Raw genomic sequence first — 23,111 nt, 5'->3', positions numbered from 1 at the left:
TTTTTGGGGGGTGTAACTTCTAGGATTTATGTGTTTATGAGATTTTCATCAAATTTGGAAAGTTTTCAGCCATTATTTTTTTACCTTTTTTTTTTCTGTCTTGCCCTGTTAGCTGGGGACTTCATTTCCTAATATATTAGATTGGCTGAAGTTATCTCATAGTTCACTCATAATCTGTTCCTTTTTCAAACATTTCTTTTTTCCTCTGTGTGCTTCAGTTTGGATAGTTTCTATTGCTGTTTTCAAGTTCACTAATCTTTATTTCTGCAATGTCTAATATGCTATTGATCCCAATCTGGTGTACTTTTATGTAAGACAGAGTTTTCACTTCTGGAAGTTTGACTTGGGCCTCTTTCAATATCTTCTATATCTTTAACTGTTTGCTGTAACTATCTTAATGTCCTTATTGGTTCTTTTTAACTTCTGTGGTAGTTCTGGATTGGTTCTGATTTTTATTCTCATAATGGGTTGTATTTTCCTGCTTCTCTGCAGGACTGCCAATTTTTGATTGGATGCCAGACACTGTGAATTTTCCCTACTTGAGGGTGGCTGCTTTTGTATTCCTATAAATATTCTTGAGGTTTTCCTGGGCTGAAGTTAAGTTACTTGGAAATTAATTTGATCCTTCTGGGTCTTGCTTTTAAATTTGTTAGAGGAAAACCAGAGCAGTGCTCAATCTAGGGCCAATTATTCTCTGCTGCTGAAGCAAGACCCTTCTGAGTACTATACTTAAAAAAAACAAAACTTACTTGGCTGCAGTGGGTCTTAGCAGGTGGGATCTTTGATCTTTGTTGTAGCATGCAGCATCTTTTAGTTGGGGCGTGTGGGATCTAGTTCCCCGACCAGGGATCAAACCCGTGCTGTCTCCTGCATTGGGCGCATGTAGTCTTAGACCCTCAGGGAAGTCCCTGAGTACTACTCAATGCCCTGTGACTTAATGAGAACTTCCAGTCTGGTTGCTGTGACAGGTACCATTCCTCACTCTCTGTGAGCGCCAGCACTGCTACCTCTAACCTTTCTGACTGTTCCTTCGTCCTCTGGTGGTCTCCTAACAACATGCATTGACCAGTATTCAGGCGAATACTTAACAGGGACCCTTGCAGACCTCCAGTTCCCCGTGTAGCCCTCTCCTCTGTCCGTCTAACCTGGGTGACCTCATTTGTTCTGTTTCTCATGAATCATCATCCTTCACTGATATCTGGTTTCCTGAACACTATTATTTCATATATTTTGTCTGTTTTTTTTGTTGCATTAGGCAAGAGGGTAAATTTCATCCTTGTCACTCCATCTCGGCTAGATGTGGAAGGCCACTTTTTAAACTTTAGAGGTCTCCTTTTAAGCCTGGCACAAACACCACTTCACTTTGATGAAGTTTCCCTAGAACATTTCCCCATCTCTCACTTTTGTCTAAAAATACACCCTGACCTTTGTGCATTAAGCCACTTTCTTTGTACTCTTATGAGCTTATTATGAGTTATGTATTCATCTCCTTTGACAGACTGCAAGCTTCCTGATGGCAGGAGGTGGGTCTTTGTATCACTGTCGTATCTATGTATCGACAGTGTCGATAAATTATTGAGCCTCAAGACAAAACCCTGACCCCATTTCTATGGTGCTCACTAGCCAATACTTCTATTTTTACCATCTTAACCACTTGTAAGTATAAGTTCAGTAGCGTTTCACACACCTCCAGAGGTTTTTCTCATCATGCAGATAGAAATATATATGTATATATATATCTTAATGAATAAAGACATTTGGTGAAGGCTTTTAATTTCAATTAAAAAAGGTTGATTTGCTCAAGGGTTTACAGTGAGCTGGTGGTGATGTTAAGACCAGAAGACACACTGCCTGTTCCTGTCAAATACTCATTCCTACCAGGTCTGTTAATTCAGTGCATATGCTGAACACAGAAGGCCAAGAACCGCCATGCATCAAAGAAGCCTCAGATGTGGAAAGTCAGAAGTTACTAATTCTGAATGGCATAATTTAGTGAGGCCAGACTTTGTTTTTTTTTTCTCTTTTAATTTGTCTTGGTTAGAAAACAATATTCTCTAACAAACTGTTCCTTGATTTTTTATTTTTCCTGACATGGGGTTTTCTGAGTCATCTAGTACTGTAAGGCTGCTTACTTATTCCATTTTATACCAAAATTTCTTTTCTCCTTATAGCCTCAGTCCAATTCTTTTCATTTTCTGTGATCTCTCTAGGCCTGGTATCTTTCTAAGAGCAGGATATATAACTTTTTGCTTCATTTAGTAATGATTCCATCTCACCCAGGATGTATGCATGGGATCAAGCTGATTTTTTTCCACTACAAAAATTTCATGGGAACGTACCAATTGTTAGTTGCTTTGCTTCTAAAGGAAAAGATATTCTGAAATAATCTTATAACTTTTAAATATTTTTTTCTAGTTATAAAATTAACAATGACAATCACAGAAAATTTGACATTCATCATTTTTTAGGCAAGTTAAAAAGAAAGCCAAAAATAAGACATTAAATGCAAAAACCATTTAAAAAATCATAAATGTCATGTTGGCTATTTCTTTTGGTCTCAAATGTGAAGGAAAGGAGACTTGGAACAATTTTTCTTCGCATCAAAGAGACGCTAAAGGAAGTAACTGCTATCACCTTTTGAAGAAAGGCTGGAGGAGGGGCTCTGAATTCAACAAAACAACCTTCCCCCTTTTACAGAGAAGCCTGGTATTTGCAGAGGGTCTGGCCAGGAATGTATGCCATGTTGAAACAACTGAGCAAAACCTAAGAATTTTGCTTTCTGGTGCAACTTCAGTGTGCTAAACTCTAGAAAATACCATGTCCCTTGCCCCCTGAAAATTCAAGAAAATGGTTCCAATTAAATATGAAAGAATGATCTCTTATTTTCCTTTCCAGCAATGTTTTTTTCCTTTCTTTTTTTGATGTGGACCATTTTTAAAATCTTCACATTTTCTATGCTTTTTTGAGACCTGCTTGCTAACATCTCAAGTTTGAGTATCCTCAGACTTGTCTCATGTGTCATTACAAAATTCATTTTCTTCCAATGGACTCAGCCATCTATTATTTTCATTTCATTTGTGTATTAGAGTTGTTTTTATTTCACCCGAGGAAAAATTAAAATAATGCTGGGAAGAATTGAAAACACACTGACAAGAACAACAATGTCCTACTGTATAGCACAGGGAACTACATTCAATGTCCTGGGATAAACTGTAATAGAAAAGAACATAAAAAAGAATGTACACACACGTGTAGCTGAATCACTTTGCCGGACAGCAGAAACTAACACAGCACTGTAAATTAACTGTATGTCAATTAAAAAACACACGGAGACCCGTCTGAACGGAGGAGGAAAAAAATGGAATCACAGCTGTCTGGCAATGAAGACACTAATATAGCAATTAAAAATCCCAAATCACTGATGTCCTTACTTTTGATGCCCAGAGATGAGGCAAAACTACATCAAAACTACAACCAACAACTGGCAGATTCTCAAACATTTTCTAAAAAGCTCAGTTACAAAATCAGCGAAGTTAAATTGGATAAAATACAGCCTCACAATATCAGTTTAAAAAGGAACATCTCTAATACCTACAGAGGAGTTTAACACCCCAATATTTACAAAACAGAGACACTTGAATCTGCTCAAGACACTCTAGTAAGAGTTTAGAGGCAGGTTCAGTATCTTAGGAGGAATACTAAATGTTGGCAATAAAGTATCAACGATATGTTTTACCAAGATCCAACAACATCTGTTATATTATTTATTAGTAGATACCAGTACATCAAAACTGTTGATTTGTGTAGGGCCTGAGTGCATTACATTAGGACTATCTTGGATACAGGCTTTCCTGATGGCTCAGTTAGTAAAGAATCCGCCTGCAATGCAGGAGACCCAGGTTTGATCCCAGGGTGGGGAAGATCCCCTGGAGAAGGAAATGGCAACCCACTCCAGTATTCTTGCCTGGAGAATCCCATGGACAGAGGAGCCTGGTGAGCTACAGTCTATGGGATCGCAAAGAATCAGACATAACTAAGCGACTAAACCACACTTCTTGGATACAAGGACAGAAACCCAATCCCTATAGCTTAAGTGAGGGGGAACTTGTTATGGACCAGGATAACTCATTGAGGAAAAGAAATTTGTCAAATGGTGAATTCACCAAAGGGCAATATGCTGAACAACAAATCTGCATATCCCACAGACCTGTTTTTTGTTTATCCAGTTTTTATTGGATGGATTGGCTGGACGCTTATGGTTCTTGGGCTGTCTGGCTCTTCCTCATCTATCAGCCTGTCCATTTTGCCCACCCCCCCAACCCCCAGATTGGCACCCAAATGCACAGGTGCACACTCTTCTCTCTTCCTCTGTTTCAGCTACTTCCAGCTCCAACAGCAGGGCCAGCAACAAAAGGACTCCTCCTTAAACTGTCATGAAAACTGATCAATTACACTTCCTGGAAATTCTCAAAAGCTACTAATTGCCATCTCATCTAACTGAAGCGTTGTGAACTTTTTATAAAGGGTCAAAAGGAACATATTTTCGGTAAACTGGTAAGTTGGTAAATGAAATAAATTAGTCAGTTGGGCAAACTTGATGGACGAATACTAAATGTCAAATGGAAAATAACTGAAGGAAAATTTGAAGAGTTAGTATAAGCTAAATTTCCCATAAAGAAATGCTAAACTCTGTGGATTCTGACAGCTGCTTTGTATTTTAAGTGGGTGGTGCCAGTTTCTAGGAAAAGCTTGAGTCTGGATGACCTGAAATGCAGGTGCCTCTGTGACAGTCAGACCATAGTATCTGATACTGCTATTTGGGAAGGGGTGAGGCCTACTTAAGAGCACAATGATTATATAAAATATGCTTGCTAGTTCTTTGAAGAATCTAACAAAAGGACACCCTTCCCTAATAGTTCTAAGTAAATGCCAAACAACATATGTACAAATAGAGTGAAGTCCATTTTTTCAGCTAAATTTCATGAAAAGACCAAGCCAATCTGAGACCCTTAGTTTCTTTAACTTGAACATGCCTTAAAATGCTGTGACAAGGAATTAATTCAAGAAAGATATTCCTTGAAACCAAGTTTTGGTAACTGCAAATTTTTGCAAATTCAGTGAACTGGCCACTTGGCAAATTGACTTTTGGTGAATTGAATTTTTTAAAAAATCTATTCTTAAAAAACTGGAAAAAAATCCCATATAATAAAATATTCACCTGCCTAACAATTTCCAAGTGCACCTACAGTATAGTCCTGTCAACCACATGTATGACGGTGAACTGATTTTTGACAAATCAGCCTTCTTCAAGTCATACACGATCTAGTGTCCAACAAGGTCACGTGGTGTGAAGGTCACAGGGAGGCTAGTGCTGCATTTCAGCAACATGGGCCCCGGATCTGTCAGATTCTCCTCTACCGCTGTCTCTGCTTCTCTGTGGGTCAGCTATGCCATGGTTGCTGACAGCTTCCTCCACCTTTGGAAATGTGGCTGCCCCAGCCCCCGGGTGTCCAGAGAGGCAGTGACCTGTGCATCTTCTCTGGACTGAGGCCCAGCGATCTGGAGGGAGAAGTGGTGCAGCGTGGGCCACGTGCCACCCCTGCACTATTCATCTCTGCCAGGGAGTCAGGGATGCCAGGATGTGGTTCCCCCGGTGGGAACTTTGGAGATGAGAGACCGGGACAGAGAGGTTCCAGAAGGGGCTGCTGGACAGACCAAACGACCGATGTCCCCACACTCAAGTGCCTCCTCTCTCCATTTAGTGTTACTGTCATCCACCCCTGGAGAAACTTCTCTCCCTGAAAAACGGCTGTAGAAGGCAGCAAAGCTCCTGTAAACCTCTTACTTCCTTGCTGTTCCTGGGGGCAAAAATCTAGGTCCTTCTCATCTTAGGGATTCTTTTTTGGCCAATAACTATATATTTTGGGTAACCAAATTAACAGCAGGGACGTTACAAATGGTAAGGAATTCTGCTATCACTCTTACTCCTTTGAGGACTTTTGATTTCTAGTTTTATTACTGAGAGTCGCACTTGTCTTTCTATTCTCTACCATACTAGTTCTTTCTCCATTTAATTCATTCTTTTTGGCATATGGGGGCTGCAGATGTATATCAACTAGTGTCTTCAAGTTTCCATTTCCCTTTTAAGGGGACAATTGTTTTGCTCTCCTGAGCATGTTTAACATGGAAGATGATGGCATTTAACATTTAACATGGAAATGTCATTCAACATGGGAGATAACATGTTATTAGGCTTTGACTTACTGGTGTTGTATATACATATATATCTAAATATATTTTTTAAAATTTATTTATTTTTGGCTGCTCTGGGTCTTTGTTGCATAGGTTGGACTTTGTCTAGTTGTAGCGAGTGGGGGCTATCATTTGTTGTGGGCACGGGCTTCTCATTGCAGTGGCTTCTCTTGTTGCAGAACATAGGTTCTAGGCGCATGGGCTTCAGTAGTTGTGGCACCTGGGTTTAGTCGCCCCTCAGCCTGCAGAACCTTCCCAGACCAGGGATTGAACCTGTGTCCCCTGCCTGACAGGCAGATTCTTAACCACTGGACCACCAAGAAAGTCGCAGCATTATATAATTTAACACTTACGTTCTCCCTAGAACCTATATGATAAAGTTCAAATTCATTAGCTTGGGGTCCTACTTCTTTCCACCAAGCTTTTGCATCTTCTGTTCACTTCTCTGGGGAAAATTGTGCCCCGTCCCAACTGATAAAACTCCAGCCAGCCTTGGAGACCCAATGGATGATCAGTTCATCCCCTGTGCTTCCATGGCCTGGCCCTGTCACAGCTCGTCTCAGGCAATGGAGTGTACACACCATCCCATCTTCCCCATGAGATCGAGAGCTATCTGAGGAAAAGGATCACACGGTCCATCTTTGTGTCCTTTCCACCCGCCATGGCCAGACCTGCAGTGAACGCATGGATAATGGAGGCTGAATGATGGTGTGAAAATATAGCAGTGTTTGTTTCAGATGAAATACTTGGTTAAGTAGTTATGCTTCCTATACAGTCGATAAGACTTGAAATAAACACATGAAGAAAGCTTAAAAAAAAAAAAGCCTGTTCATTTAAATTTTCTCTCTGACAATTTAGGAAAAAATCCCAACAGCACAAACCAGGGTGTGAATTCACGAAAACTTCACAGGAAGATCTCCACGTGAGTACATATTGCAACGTCTAGGGCTGGGCAAGTGCTCAGTTGCTTAGTCGCTCAGTCGTGTCTGACTCTTCGCGACCCTATAGACGGACTGTAGCCTGCCAGTCTCCTCTGTCCATGGGATTTTCCTGTCAAGAATACTGGAGTGGGTTTCCATTTCCTCCTCCAGGGAATCTTCTCAAAACCCAGGGATTGAACCGGTGTCTCCTGCAGTGGCAGGCGGATTCTTTACTGCTGAGCCGCTAGGGAAGCTTATGGGCCTTCAAAAAAGTAATATGATTACCCTAAATGTACCATATCTCCCTGCAGTGATGCTGAAAAGATGATCAGTTTTCCAGTACTTTTGGATTTTCTCTTTCAACATGAAAGGCAAAGATGGCTATGTCATAAAGCAAATAAGTATCTTTGATCTGCACAAAAGTCTTCAGTAAATCTCCATCATAAGAGCAGGTAAAGCTGAGGATGACTGTGCACCCCTGCATGTCCTCAGAGAGGGCTTTTGTCCAAGGGCAGCTGCTTCTCAAGGCAGGCGGCACAGTGCAGGGAGAAAGAAATGGAAAGTCGGTAGATGGTTCACTGTCCTCAGCAGCTGATACACCTTAATGCTGTTTGATTCTGGTCCTGCCTTAGTCACACCGAAAAGCTTTTAAGACTTTGCTCTGTGTTCTTTTGTGTACAGCAGATGGGTGTGACTATATAGAAATGGGTTAAGTTCATTCCATGGAGGCCTGTTACTGCAGGTGGGGTATCCCATCTGGAAATGGGCAGGCAGGTCCTAACAGCAAACCTTGCAGGGTCACTAAAGACCATTGCTTAGAGTGAGGGATGGCTCTTTCTGGGGCAAGCAGAGGTGGCGGACAGAATGCTGGTTCTGCCAACTCTCATCTCATTTCTCGTCTCCACCCTCCTTCACGCCTTTCTCTGAACCTCAGCCCACTCCTCACCCTGCCTCTCTTCACTGGGGTACGAGGGGATGCTATTGTTGCACCTGCTTTGATAATAATCATTTTAAGAGCACAAAGGTTTCATGGTTTGCTTTTTTTTTTTTTTTTTTTTTAATGCTACCTTTGTCACAATGGCCATATGAAAACATCACGTGTTCATCCTGGCCATTTTCTAAGTCAGTTCATGAAACCAATGAGAATTGCCTGGGTAGCTCACTAAGGGTGCAGATTCCTAGAAATTAGGATTTACTGATAGAAGGGGCCCAGGGATTTGCCTTATGAATAAGCACTTCCAGGTGATTCCAGTGCAGATGCCACCCACACTTTAAGGAGCCCTGATAAAGACTGTTCTTATTTTTTTCATGACAAATGCTATTTCTTTGTAAGGAAATACCATAATATGTTTAAATATTTTTAACATGTATCTATTTTGATGGACTTCCATGGTTTCTATGTTTTCACAGTTAGTAATGATGCTGCATTATTTGTTTCTTCTGCCCAGCGTCACTTTCTGCTTCTTTTGTGAAATGTTGGCCTCATATACTTCACCTCCAAACGTTCCCACCCAGCTCTATCTTGCCCTGTACCTAAAAAGGTTCTGCCCCTGGGTTTTCTGAAGACTTTCGTATTCTGAGAAGACCCACTTCTCTGTTCAAAGTGACTGCCCTGGGATAGGCATCTCACCCACATGGTGACAATCTTGTTATGCTGACACAGGAAGATTTTCTTCTAGTATGTTTTAAACTAACACATTTTATTGAATATACGATGCATTCCCTGTAAGATGTATCCTTTGTGTATCACTAAGATGTTGCCCATTATCACTGTGAGAATCCACCAATGCTAAATCACACCCCAATTTCAGAGATGCTAAAATTGAAAAAAATGTATTCTTAAAATTAATAAAACATCTTACTTTTTGCTCAGTGTGTTTCTCTTTTTCAAGTACACCTATTATTTGAATGTAAATCTTTTGTTCTCTGTCTTCTATATTTGTCAACTTCTTTGTTACTATACCCTTCCTCTGTATACCAAGAGACCTTCTTAAACTTTTCTTTCATATCAATTCTGTTTTCTGCAATACCAATTGTGTTACTGCTGCATTTTCATTTTAATTTAAATATTTTGCTATCTTTTCTTATTTTATTCAAATAATTGGACATTTTTGTTTCTCAGCTTGCTCCTTTTCATCTCAGTCTGTCATGCAATCTTTGGTCTGTTTATGTAGAATCCTTGCTTTCTTAAATTGTATTCAGACTATAGTTTCTATAATGTGAACTTTCTGTTATAATACTTTTCGGAAATACACTTTTTCTTTTAAGGCTGTCGTCTATGTCTGTCTCACTGCTACTGACTTTCTCTACAGATCTCATAAATAAGGAGACGGTTCTGGTGTTCTCACACAAAAAGGGCATATGGATTTTTTGGAGTCTTTCTTACGGTCCACCTGTTTGAAGTTAGAATTCATTTTTCAGCTTAAAAAAATATTTGTTTATTTTTGGCTGCTCTGGGTGGGCTTTCTCTAGTTGTGACAAGTGGGGGCTGCTCTACAGTTGTAGTATGTGGGCGTCTCATTGCGGTGGCTCCCCTGTCGCAGAGCACGGGCTCCAGGATGCTCCGTGCACGCGGGCTGAGTGGCTGTGGCACAGAGGCTTAGCTGCTCCTCAGCATGTGCAATCTTCCCGAGCCAGGGATCGTACCCATGTCCCTTACAATTGCTGGTGACTCTTAACCACTGGACCACCAGAGAAGGCCCATTTCTCAGTTTTTCAGCTGGAGAGCTCGCTTATGGACACAACCGCTAGATGTGGAAGCCTTTTACTTATTATCAAGCCACTGACCTGAGTGGAAATCCCTATATCTTGCTTCCTTGTCAGCTTACTGACAGGGAGAGTTTGAAATTATTTATAGTTATTTAAAAAAATAAGTAAATTACTGCTTATTTTTTTTAAAGTAAATGAAAAGCTGCAACTCCCAGCATACAACATACCCATGGCTCTTCCAGCCCATAGGTCTTTTAGTTGCTAATTTAGTATCTTGAAATACCTCTTCACTTCTGTAACCAGATGTACTACATTGCTTAGAGTGGTAATCCTGCAATTGGTAGACAATGAGAGGTGTTCATAAGGGGAAGGAAAATGTCAGGGTTCCTCCTTTCCTTCATTTGGAAGGAGGACTAAGTTACCACCCTCTGGTGGACAAGAGGCATACAGTGGTGGGAAAGGACTAGAAGTATCCTTTGGCCCAAGGGGGACAGCGGTCAGCCCCTGTTTTCACCAATTATCTACTGGGAGTCTTCTGAGTGCCAGGAATGTTCTGAACATTAGGGGAACTGCAGTGAACAATACAGTCCCTGCTTACTTGGGGCTTGTATTCTACTTGGAGTATATACAATAAATAAGCGACTAAAATAGAGTGTCAGAGGACATGAAAGCCATGGGGGAAACTCATCAGGGGAGGAGTCAGGAGTACTGTGGTGGGTGAACTGCTCTTCTCTACAGGATGGCAGAGAAGGCCTGATAGGTGACATGTGAACAGGCGTGAAGGATGTCCCTCTGAGCAGGCTTGAGCAATGTTTCTAGTTTCCAGTACTAGTAAGGACAGTGGCGCCTCTTTCTATGTTTTCATGTAAATGTACTTCTACTGGAAAGCAGAGGCAGGTGAATGGTGGTCACTCACTTTTCCATCACCATAAATCAGATGACTTTGATAATTATCATTTTTTTCTTTTTTTTGCTCCATGGGGGATCCTAGCTCTCTGACCAGGGATGGAACCCATGCCCTCTGTACTGGAAGTACAGTTTTAATGACTGGACCACTAGGGAAGTCCCAACAATTATTATTTTAAATGGCTCCAATACTCTGTTCAGGAGATGGACCATAATTTAATTAACCAATCTGCTATTTAGCTGACTCTTGAACAACACAGGTTGGAACTGCCCAGGTCTACTTAGGTATATGGATTTTTTTCAGTAAATACTATTTGTTGTTGCTGTCCAATCGCTAAGTTGTGTCTGACTGTTTGAGACCCCATGGACTGTAGCACGCCAGGCTCCTCTGTCCTCCACTATCTCCCAGAGTTTGTTCAAATTCATGTCCATTGAGTTGGTTGTGCTATCTAACCATCTCATCCTCTGCCGCCCCCTTCTCCTCTTGCCTTCAATCTTTGCCAGCACCAGGGTCGTTTCCAGTGAGGAACACACAATTCCCCAGCTGGTTGAATTAATGGATACAGAACTGTGGATACTGAGGATGGAGTATAGGACTTGAGCATCTGTGGATTTTCTGCCAGAGGGTCTTTGAGCCAATGCCCCCTGGATTCTGAGGGACAACTATAGTTGTCTATCTACATTATTTTCAACTGTCTTTCTTTATCATCTCCGCTGATGGCTTGGATGGTAAAGAATCTGTGAAGAAGGAGACCCGGGTTTGATCACTGGGTCAGGAAGATCCCCTGGAGAAGGGAATGGCAACCCACTCCAGTATTCTTGCAGGGAGAATCCCATGGACAGAGGAGCCTGGAGGACTACAGTCCATGGCATCTTTCTTTTACTTACATATTTTTAGTAGGAATATAAACTACTCTGATTAGTAGCCAGGCATTCAAGGAAAGCAGCTTGGGAATACAGATTAAGAGCTAGGAACACGGGTATCTGGGCTCAGGGGTGGAGGAGCATGGGGAATGAGGAGGAGCAGAAAGGCGTGAGCACTAGAAGTGCAGAACAGACAGGGCCAGGAGCAGAGGGCTTTGTGAGCTGGCCTGTCCCCTCCCTTTCACCTCTGCTCAGGAGGCCGCCTCTCCCCCTGCTCCCGTGGCCATCGCCAATGGCCTGCTTATCAGTCTGACTCTACCCATAGTTTAAGTGTGGGTTAAGAGAACATAAGCAAGGGACTTCCCTGATAGTCCGATGGCTAAGACCCCATGCTCCCAATGCAGGGGGCCCGGGTTCAACCCCTGGCAGGGGAACTCGATCCCACATCCTGCAACTAAGAGTTCCTGTGCCACAACTAAAGACCCCACATGCAGATATTAAAGAGACTGCTTATGAAAAACAAGCAGCAGATGGTACTGACTCCTGGCTTGCATCCACAGAAATAGAATGGGGAAAATGAGAAGGTTCTGTGCCTAAGACTGGGGTTATACTGAGGTTTCCAGCATCCAGACAGGCAAATGCCTGGACAGCTGCTTAGGGCAGATGGGTCCTTTGACAGCTTAATATTGCAGAGTTTCTGGTGCTCTGTGGTCAGGGCAGCCAACGTGAGGCCATCTGTTTACTAGTGGGCAGAAAAGCTCATCACCAGCAGGTAGTCACTGCTGAGCGTGAGATACAAACCAAAAGTCAAGTCAGCCACTTTCATCACCTCTGCAAAGCAAACTGGCCTGGGAAACCACTGGTACAAACCCCGCAGACAAAGAAACCTCACCTCAGCGTCATGTGACCTACACAATGGGATCCCACGAAACAGTAGTTTTCTAGGAGGTTTTATTTGGGTTTATTTCAACATATTCAATGCCATGAGAGAAACCATTTGCTTAGAAAGCTCTTTAGTTCTTTTCTACTTTTCTAAACAGGAAAGGAAAATAACCATGAATTTAGGGCCCTCTGTAATATACCTAAAAAGTAGCATGCTTTATTATTTAAATGAAAAAAATTTAGATAAGTAATACATGTATTTGTTGCAAAAGGTTTATAATGAAAAACAAATAAATCTCCCTCCCATACTTCTTTCTCCTGGTACCCCATCTCCCCTCTCCAGAGACAAACAGAATTACTCATTTCCTGAATGTCTTTCTGAATATGGCTTATAATATACATAATTGTTGGAGGAAGAAATGGCAACCCACTCCAGTATTCTTCCCTGTAGAATCCCATGGACAGAGGAGCCTGGTGGGCTACAGTCCATGGGGTCACGAAAGAGTCGGACACGACTGAAATGACTTAGCACATACATACTTGTGTGTGTGTGTAACTATTTTTTAATTGCCTATATTTAAAATGAACAAAGCATATTATTAATAAAAGCTCTGGGAAGTACTGCAGTAAAGAACCTATTTAACTTCATCAGTGAATCCTACACATACTTGACTTCAGGCTCCCTTCTTTTCTTCTTTATTGTAATTTCTGGTCTGTGGAATGTAGCCAGGACTTGCTGGTATGGCTGGATCAGGTGTTTCTGAAGGGCGTCTGTGCTGAATTGGTCTCTGAGCCATGCTGGTTGTTAAATACTGTAAATGTCACACCTCAGAATATACTTCATTAAAAGACTGCCTTCCAATGTTTTAGAAAATGAGAAATGTGTGGGTGAGTTCTTGCAGAGGCAGAAATAACGGGTCCAGGTTAAGGAAAGACTGAAGGAGGTGAGAATAAGGCTAATTTACATTTAGTTGAATTCAGTTTCAGATTAGTATGGGGAAAAATGCCAGGAAAGGGCTGGCTTCAATTTGTGAGAGAAAATGGTCACGAGAAATTCATTAGGTAGAGGAGAAAGCCATAAGCTTTATCATTTTTGTCTTTGTTTTTAATCATGAAATATTTCATACATAAATGTGTTTTTCATATAAAAGTTTGATTTGAATCTCTTTTTAAAAAATATTTTCCATGTCTGTAGTTAACTTTTGAACACCTGAAATTTAGTTATAATAACTGCTTTCGTGTCTGTATCTGCTAATTCTCACACCTTTGTCAGTTGCGGGTTGGTTTCCATTGGATAATGGTTTTCCCCTTGTACTGGATCACACTGTCCTGCCTATTTGTATGCCTAGTAATTTTTGATTAGATGTCAGACATTGTGAATTCTGCCTTGCTGGGGGTGGATACTTGCGCATTGCTATAAATATTCATGAGCTCTGTTCTAGGACAGTTAAACTACTTGGTAGCAGTTTGATCCCTTTGGGTCTTGCTTTTAAAGACTTATTTGGAACTTGAGGGGGATCCTACACAGATCTCCAGCATCCCCTCTCTGTGCTCTTCTGTCCTCTCTGGCCTCCGTCCTGAAAACTTCAGTTGCCTTGATCTTCCAGACTCTTGTCTCTATCTCCTGAACTTAGGAAGTCCCTGTCCTAGCCCCTTGTTCTGATACGTGGCTGGAATTTTGTTCATGGACTTTAAGCCCTAACCTTCTCTCTTTAAAAGTTTTAAAGACAGTGACTCCTGTTCAGATTCAGTCTATCAATGGTATGTTTTGTTATTTTGGGCCTTTTCCTCCCAACTTTTAAGTAGAGAACTTCTTAGAATGTACTTTAAGGAAATTCTCTTAAAGATAAAGTACTGGTCTGGAGTTAAATTCTTATCACCTTTGGATTTACGAAATTAACCCAGGGACAAGAAAGATTACATGCCACATCATTATGCTTATAAAATACAATATGATTTTCAAAGTTACAACAATGCTCTGATACTTGACAATAAAGAAAAACAGCTAGGAAAAAAAAAATCAAATTAACCGTTTCTCAAGAAGTCAATAGCAAGTTGACTATAGTTCTAAGTCAAAATTTCCAAGCATGAATTTTCTAGGGGCAGACAGAAGGATTTTTTCCCCCTCTCATTTGTACTTTAGTTCTTAATTCATAGAATTAGGGACATAGGATAGGGACATCAAAAAAAAAAAAAAAAAAAAAAGACAAGAAGAGCTCATACAGCTCAGTATATATACATACACACCCAATCAAAAAATGGGCAGAAGGTCTAAAAAACCATTTCTACAAAGAAGACATACAGATGACCAAAAGGCACATAAGAAGATGCTCAACATTGCTAATTATAAAAGAAATGCAAATCAAAACTACACATCACATGGATCAGAATGGCCATCATTAAAAAGTGTACAAATAATAAATGGTAGAGAGGGTGTGGAGAAAATGGAACCCTCCTACTCTGTTGGTGGGAATGTAAATTGGTACAGCTACTATGGAGAAGAGAATGGAAGTTCCTTAAAATACTAAAAATAGAGCTACCATATGATCTTGCAAACCCTCTTCTGGGTATATATCTGGAGAAAACAACAATTCGAAAAGATACATATGCTGCAATGTTCACAGAAGCACTATTTACAATAGCCAAGATGTGGAAGCAACCTAAATGTCCATCAACAGATGAATGTGCTATATATACACAATGGAATACTACTCAGCCATGAAAAGAATGAAATAACTCTATTTGCTGCAACATGGATGGACCTAAAGATTAACATACTAAGTGAAATAAGTCAGATAAAGACAAATACCGGTATGCTATCACTTATATGTGGAATCTAAAATATGATACAAATGAACTTATTTACAAAACAAACAGATTCACAGATACAGGAAATAAACTTACATTACCAAAGAGGAAAGGGGGTAAAGGAGGGACAAATTAGAAGTTTGGGATTAACAGATATACATGTTGTATGTAAAATAGACAACCAGTAAGGACCTACTGTATAGCACAGGGAACTACTCAATATTTTGTAATAACCTATAAAGGAAAAGAATCTGAAAAAATAGATCTATATGCATGTATAACTCAATCTCTTTGTTGTACATCTATATAGGAAACATTGTAAATCAATATGCTTCAATAAAAAATACACAAGGAATAATTTAAAAATCCCAGTATCTTGACAGCCTTCCTTCCCTCCATCTATACATTTTAAAGACATTTAAAATTCTTACATATATTAAAGCTAGAAAGGTATCTCAGACAATATGCTAGGACAAGGAAGTCATTGATGGATTCCAGAACTAGACTCACATATTTCCACCACTTGTAGAGGCATTTAACAGGAGTTAGAAATTAAGAAACAAGGATTCAGATTGAGCAAAAATACTTAAATGTCCCAGGCAAAAACTATTTAGTAGTACAAGCATCCAAATGAAAGGTAACAAATTAAAATCCCTTTTGATTATCCATCTTTCGCTACAACTACATATTAAGAGGAAATGGACCTGCTTATTTGAGTTATAGACTTTACTGTAGAGATGACTTCTCCATGTCTTTCTCTTACATTCTAAACTCTTCAGTAGTTCTCTTAGCTTTATTTGGCAGACAGAAGGAAAATTTTCAAAGGCCTATATATTTATTGTTATCTTTTGGTAATTCCTTAGTCAGATTCTTATTTTCCACCAGGTGGCCACTCAACATCATTTCACTTATACCATTTAAAAGCATTTAATTATATAAGATATTGAAAGATCTGTTTTGGTCTAGAATGCAGGGTTTAAGAGCATAAAATAAATGACCTCTGCAGCTCACTTCTAAAATTATTCTCCATGCATTTATCAGCAAAAAGGAACACTGTAGAATTACATGTGTGAACATCAGACACTAAATATGCCTTTGTTTAGAGAAAAAACTCCATCTCTAAAACAACTCCAATAAATAACCAGACAAAAATCCTCTACCTAGAGCTATCCACTCACTGAACACCATCACCATCAGGATCTGTTCCCCATTTTTCTTTCTTACATCACTGTCCATTACATAGACATACACAATCACACTAGGCATCATCTAGGTTTACTATGAAGTTCTCTGACAATACCACATTCCCTCATGACTCCATGTTTTTGCAGAGGTAATTGCTTCTTAGAATTCCTTTAGTCTTTGTGGACCCACATGTCATCCTACACCTGCCTTCTAATTTGTTTATATTCATAGCAGATACTTGAATTGATTATCCTCGGGATAAATGAGAAGCTGTGATACTAAGAATGTAAAGTAAGTTTTCTGTCTTTTGGATTTAATTACGCTTGGATTGGCAGTGAAGAAATCGCCATTGGGGAAATCTCTCACTGTTGGTTCAGCTGGAGGCTGGAAAAGCAGAGGATCATTCCTAATCTTGAAACTAAGCCGGGATGCTAATTTCGCCTTCTGCGAAACAGATGATTTAAGTTGTCCTTAAGAAGGAAAATAACTCAATATGCTAAAATTGGCATGAAACAAGTTCAGTGAGAATTATGATGAAAGATTTCATCTATTTTAAACTTGCCTTCGTTAAGCAAAAACCAAACTTTACCTCTTGAAATGATTCACCAGGACTCCAACCAGTTCTCCAATTCGACTCTCGTGGGTTGGCTGTTTGCTGAAGAGGCAGACAATTAGGTCTTTGTTGTCTTTTGTATGGAACACTACAAGTTGGTCCTTTCCATTGGAGACGCTCAGACCGGTCAACTGCAAAGAAATAAAGCATGGAAAACTGTTAGGATGGTTCTCAAAATAAGGAATTTAAACAGTTTGTAATGGTTTTACTCAGTAATACTGGTGACATTAATCCTTACCAAGTTTTATGAAACAAGTAGATGGAAGGAAATAATAAAGATAAGAACAAAAATGAATGAAATTAAAAGTAGAAAAACAATAGTGTAAAATCAATGAAACAATGAGTTGGTTCTTTCAAGAGATAGGTGAAATTGCTAAATCTCTAATTTGAAAGAATAAAAGAGAGAAGACCTAATGACCCATATCAGGAATGGAAGAGGGGCTATTACTACAGACCACATAGACATTAAAAGGATAAAAAAGGAATATCTACAGCAACCTTATGCATAAAATTCAACAACTTAGACAGAACCAAACCATTCCTTGCAAGCCACAAACTACCAACACTCACCCAAGAAGAAATAGATAACCTGAAGCTTGCTTTATCTATTACAGAAATTAAATTTGTAGTTAAAAACCTCTCAAAAAAGAAAACTCCAGGCTCAGATGATTGCACTGGTAAACTCTACCAAATATTTAAAGAAGAAATAACATCTATTCTCCATGTCTCTTCTAGAAAATGGAAGAAAAGGAACAGTTTATGACTCATTTTATGAGCATTGTCCTGAAACCAAAAATTGACAAAAGCAATACAAGAAAAGAAAACTAAAAACCAGTATCCAATATCCTTCATAAACATGGATTTAATTAGACTGGCCAACAAAATATCAGCAAATCAAATCCCAAACTACATAAGAACAATGCCACATCATGACTAAGTGGAGTTAATCTAAGAAATGCATAGCTGGTTTTGTATTAAAAATATCAATCAATGTAATCCATCATAGCAACAGAATAAAAAAGAAAGCCACATGATTATATCAACTGACGCAGAAAAAGCATTTGACAAAATTCAACATCCATTCATGAAATAAATCTCTCAGCAAAAAGGATTAGAAGAGAATTCAACCTGAAAAATGACATCAACCAAAATGCCACAGTGAACATCATACTAAGTGGTGCAAGACTGAATGCTTTTCCCAAAGATCAGGACCAGTGTAAGGATTTCTGCTTTTACTGCTCCTGGGCACTTTCATACTGGAAGCCCTAGCCAGTGCATCAAGGCAGGTTTAAATAAATTAAAAGGCATATAAATTAAAATAGAAGAAACAAATGACTTTATTTTCAGATGACATAATCGTCTATGCAGAAAGTCCCAAGGAATTTACAAAATAGCTCTTAGAACTAAGAGGGTTTGGCAAGGTCACAAATACAAGGGCAACAGATAAAAATATTTCTATACACCAGCAATGAAAAACTGGAAACAGAAATTTAAAACCAAAACCATCCACAACTCCCAAACCAAAAATACTTAGACATAAATCTAACAAAATGTGTGTAGGATCTGTAAGCTGAGAACTATGAAAGGTTGATGAAAGAAGTCAAGCAAAAATGCTGATGACAGGAATAAAAGAAAATCTAAAAACATGGAGGGAAATAATGTGTATATAGGTTGAAAAACTCAATATGGTTGAATACTGTCAATTTTCCTCTAATCAATCTGTAGATTTAATGCAATTCCGACCAAAATTCCAGCAGAATTTTTGATAGATATCAACAAGCTGATTCTAAAATATAGATGGAAAGGCAAAGAAACTAGAATAGCAAAAGCAATTTGATAAAAAAAAAAAAAAAGAACTTACAGTAGCTAATTTTCTTACTACAAAGTAAGAGTAATCAAGAAAGGTAATCGTCAAGAAGATTGTCAAAGGAATAAAAACATAGATCAGTGGGAACAGAATGGAGAATTAGATATAATCTACATAAATACGACTGATTGATTCTTCACAAAAATGCAAAAGCAATTCAATGGAGAAAGGATCATTTGAGCATTTGGGTAACTCAGCATTTCTTGGGATCTGAACACCCACATGCCAAAAGAAATGAACACTGACCTAAATCTCACACTTTATGAAAATGTAATTCAAAATGGGTCATAGATCTAAATGTAAAACCATAAAACTTTTAGAAGAAAACACAGGAGAAAATCTCTGCGACCTTGGACTAGGTAAAGATTTCTTAGAAATGACACCAAAAGCACAACCCAACAAAGAAAAAAAATGCATAAAATTTAGAACTCTTCTCTAAAAAAGACACTGATAGGAGAATGAAAAGAGCATACAGACTGGGGAAAAATATTTGCAGAGACATATCTGATAAAGGACCTATGTCCAGAATAAAAAACTCTTAAAATTCAACAATAAGAGAGCAAACAAATCAACTTAAAATGAGCAAGAGATCTGTAGTCACTTCACCAAAGAGGACCTATGGGTGGCAAATAAGTCCATGCAAAGATGGTCAACATTGCTAGCCATTAGGGAGATGGAAATTAAACTACAACAAGATATCACTACAAGCCTATCAGAATGGCCAAAATCAAAACAAAACAAAGAGGAAGATGAACAGCAAAAGTGATAAGACTAAATGCTGGTGAGGCTGTAGAACAATCAGAGGAACTCTCACACATTGTTGGGAGGAATGTAAAACAGTACAGTCAGTGGGAAAACAGACTGGCACAGAATTACCACATGATCTAGAAATCTCAGTCCCAGGCATTTATCCCAGAAAAAAAAAAAACTTATGTTCAGACTTTCTTGGTGGCGCAGTGGATAAGAATCTGCCTACCAATACAAGGGACGTGGGTTCGATCCTTGGTCCAGGAAGATCCCACATGCCGCGGAGCAGCTAAGCCTGTGTGCTACAATACCTGAGCTCATGAAGCACAACTACTGAGCCCATGTGCCTAAAGCCCATCCTCCACAACAGGAGAAGCCACTGCAATGAGAAGCCCACGTACAGCAAGGAAGAGTAACCCCTGCTCACTGCAACTAGAGAAAGCCTGCCCAAAAAGCAACGAAGACCTAGTGCAGCCAAAAAAAAAGCACAATTTATGTTCACAAAAAACTTACACACGAGTGTTTGCATGTGTGCGTGCTCAGTCGCTTCAGTAGTGTCCAACTCTGTGCCACGCTATGGACTACAGCCTGCCAGGCTCCTCTGTGCATGGGGTTATCCAGGCAAGAATACTGGAGTGGGTTGCCATGCCCTCCTCCAGGGGATCTTCCCAACCCAGGTGTCGAACCTGTGCTGCCTGCATCTCCTGCCCTGCAGGAAGATTCTTTACCTACTGAGTCACCTGGTCTCAGTCATGAGTGTTTAAAGCAGTTGTATTCTTAAGTGTCCCCAACTGGAAACAACCAGAATATCCATCAACAGGTGATACATCTATATGATGGAATGCTACTCAGCGATAAAAAGGAATGAGCTAATAATACAAATCATGAATATGCAACACCAGGGCTTGCTTTCAAAGGCATCTGCTGAGAGAAGAGAAAGCAGCCAGTCTCAAAGGTTACATTACTGTATGAATCCATTTATGAGATATTCTGGAATAGAGCTGTCAGGGTTTGGAGTCAGGCAGAGTCTGACACAAGGAGTTTTGGGGGGTAACGGGATGACTGTGTATCTTCATTGTGGTGATATGCCAGAAATCTATGCATGTATGAAGACCCATAGACCTGTATACCATCACCACTACCAAACTTTATTTATTCTATGCAAATTTACGAGATATAGCTCCTTGGTTGTTTTGATCACTAGATCCACTTTGGTCAATAAAGCAGGTACCTGAGTGACCTCTTGCTCTGGGGTTTGTTCTCTGATTGCAGAAAATACCAAAGTGCCACCTCCTGGCCACCACAGGCGCTGTTAGCTGGTCTGGCAATCAGCATTGACAAGATATCCACTGTGGGCAATGCAGAGTGCCAGCCTGGGGTGGGGATGGAAGTACCGAAGATGGAGAAGGTATAATCTTCTCTTCTACGGGGATTCGTGACCCAGTTGGATGAGTGGAAGAGACAAATACCCAACAGCTGAAGAACTTTTAACAGTTCATGCATTTGGAAGACCATTTAGTCTCATGCCCATATTCTACAGATAAGAAAATTGAGGCTTGAAGACGTGAGCTGATTTGCAGACCTTGAAACTGGAACACAAGCTTGCAGACTGACCCAGATCCATGTTCTTTCTATCAGAGTAGACTTTTCCAAATATCAGGTACAAATGAACATAAGCTGTAAAAATAAGTATCCCTAAATGTCATGGAAATAAACTTTCAGGGAAGGTGAGTTTTTAGGTTGATTTTAAAGAATGCTGGGGATAGTGCTCAAGGGAAAGAAGGGAAAATATTCATGGAATTGGAAATCATTTCACAAACCTACAAAGATCATGGGCTTTAAACAAAAATATTTATTTTTAGTCGATTGATGATTGGTTTACAATACTGGTTTGATTTCTGTCATACATCAACATGAATTACCATATGTGTACCATAGGTGTACCTATGTCTCCTCCCTCTTGGATCATTGGCTTTTTAAGGCCCATGTAAGAGAATATATAAATCTTTCTCTCACTTAGATGTATCTCATCCAGATGATTTTTTGTTTAGTGTACACTTTTTTTTAAATAAACTAATTTTATTTTGTTAACTTATTGGCTGCACTACACAGCATGTGGGATCTTAGTTTTTTGACCAGGGGTTGAACATGCCCTCTGTCCTGCATGGAAGCGTAGAGGTTTAACCCACTGGACCACAGGGAAGCCCCTACGTTGGCTTTTTAAAAAGTTCTTTAAAAAATATTTTATTGAAGGATAATTGATTTACAGTGTAGTGTTAATTTCTGCTGTGCAGCAAAGCGACTCAGTTACACATGGGCTTCCCTTGTGGCTCGGCTGGTAAAGAATCTGCCTGCAATATGGGAGACCTGGGTTCGATCCCTGGGTTGGGAAGATCCCCTGGAGAAGGGGAAGGCTACCCACTCCAGTATTTTGGCCTGGAGAATTCCATACACTGTATAGTCCATGGGGCTGCAAAGGGTCAGACATGACTGAGCGACTTTCACTTTCTTTGTTATACATATATATATATATATATGCATATATATTTTTTCATTTCTTTTCCATTAAGGTTTTTCACAGGATATTGAATAAAGTTCCCTGTGCTATACAGGAGGAGCTTGCTGTTTACCCATCCTATACATACTACTTTGCATCTGCTAATCCCAAACTCCCAATTCTTCCCTTCCCCACCCCCAGATGATTTTTATATGACTAAATTAAAAACATCATTTTCATTAAAAAAACATGCTGTGTCTATGATGCGTCACTCTCCTTTGATTATTTTATATGAAAAATGCAAACTTGAATTGATGAAGCACTTCACAGGAGAGCTTGATTAAAGCCTAATAAAATGAGAATTCTAATAGCACTAACTTTGCCAGCACATCCCAGCAACATTAGCTGAGGGGTTCGGGGAAAGGGACCGATGCAGCTGTGAGTGCTGAAATCATCCAGGGAGAGGAGCCCTTCTGCATGCTGTCTAGGTCAGAGCAGAGGCCTTTCTGATGGTTTTCTGAGCCACCTTCCCACCTCAGGGGGTAGGTTTCCCTTCCTGCCCTTCCCTACTCCTCCCTGGCTGGGTGACTTCACCTGGCATAGGAATTCCTCACATGTGTGCTCAGGGCTTACGGGCGTACCAGAGTCCCAGCAGAAAATAGGGCAAACTGCACCTACTTTCCTCTGCTGCACAAACAATAAAGATTAAGTCCCCGCTGTCACCAAAGCAAGACAAATAGCATCTAGGATGTCTCTTTTGCTCTGGGAGACAGGATGGTGGGTGGGGGAAAGCAGCGGAGTAAAGGATGACCTGAGTGGCATCTCCATTTAGCCACGTGAGCTTGAGAAAATAATTTAATT

The 23,111-nt window shown here is 39.9% G+C and overlaps 1 protein-coding gene across 1 annotated transcript in view; it reads right to left on the bottom strand.

Annotated features, from left to right (window-relative positions):
* Nucleotides 1–23,111, bottom strand: part of MYO1D (myosin ID) — a 363,713-nt gene that overhangs the window by 84,681 nt on the left and 255,921 nt on the right. Inside the window, exon 21 of the mRNA XM_061142813.1 lies at nt 17,116–17,270. Coding sequence (XP_060998796.1) covers nt 17,116–17,270 — 155 coding nt within the window. The remainder of the gene's footprint in view (nt 1–17,115; nt 17,271–23,111) is intronic.

Source organism: Dama dama, chromosome 5 (assembly GCF_033118175.1).
Source record: "Dama dama isolate Ldn47 chromosome 5, ASM3311817v1, whole genome shotgun sequence".
In the NCBI taxonomy this organism is placed as follows: Eukaryota; Metazoa; Chordata; class Mammalia; order Artiodactyla; family Cervidae; genus Dama; species Dama dama.
The sequence above is the reverse complement of the archived record's forward strand: the minus strand, read 5'-3'. Positions and strand labels throughout refer to the sequence as shown.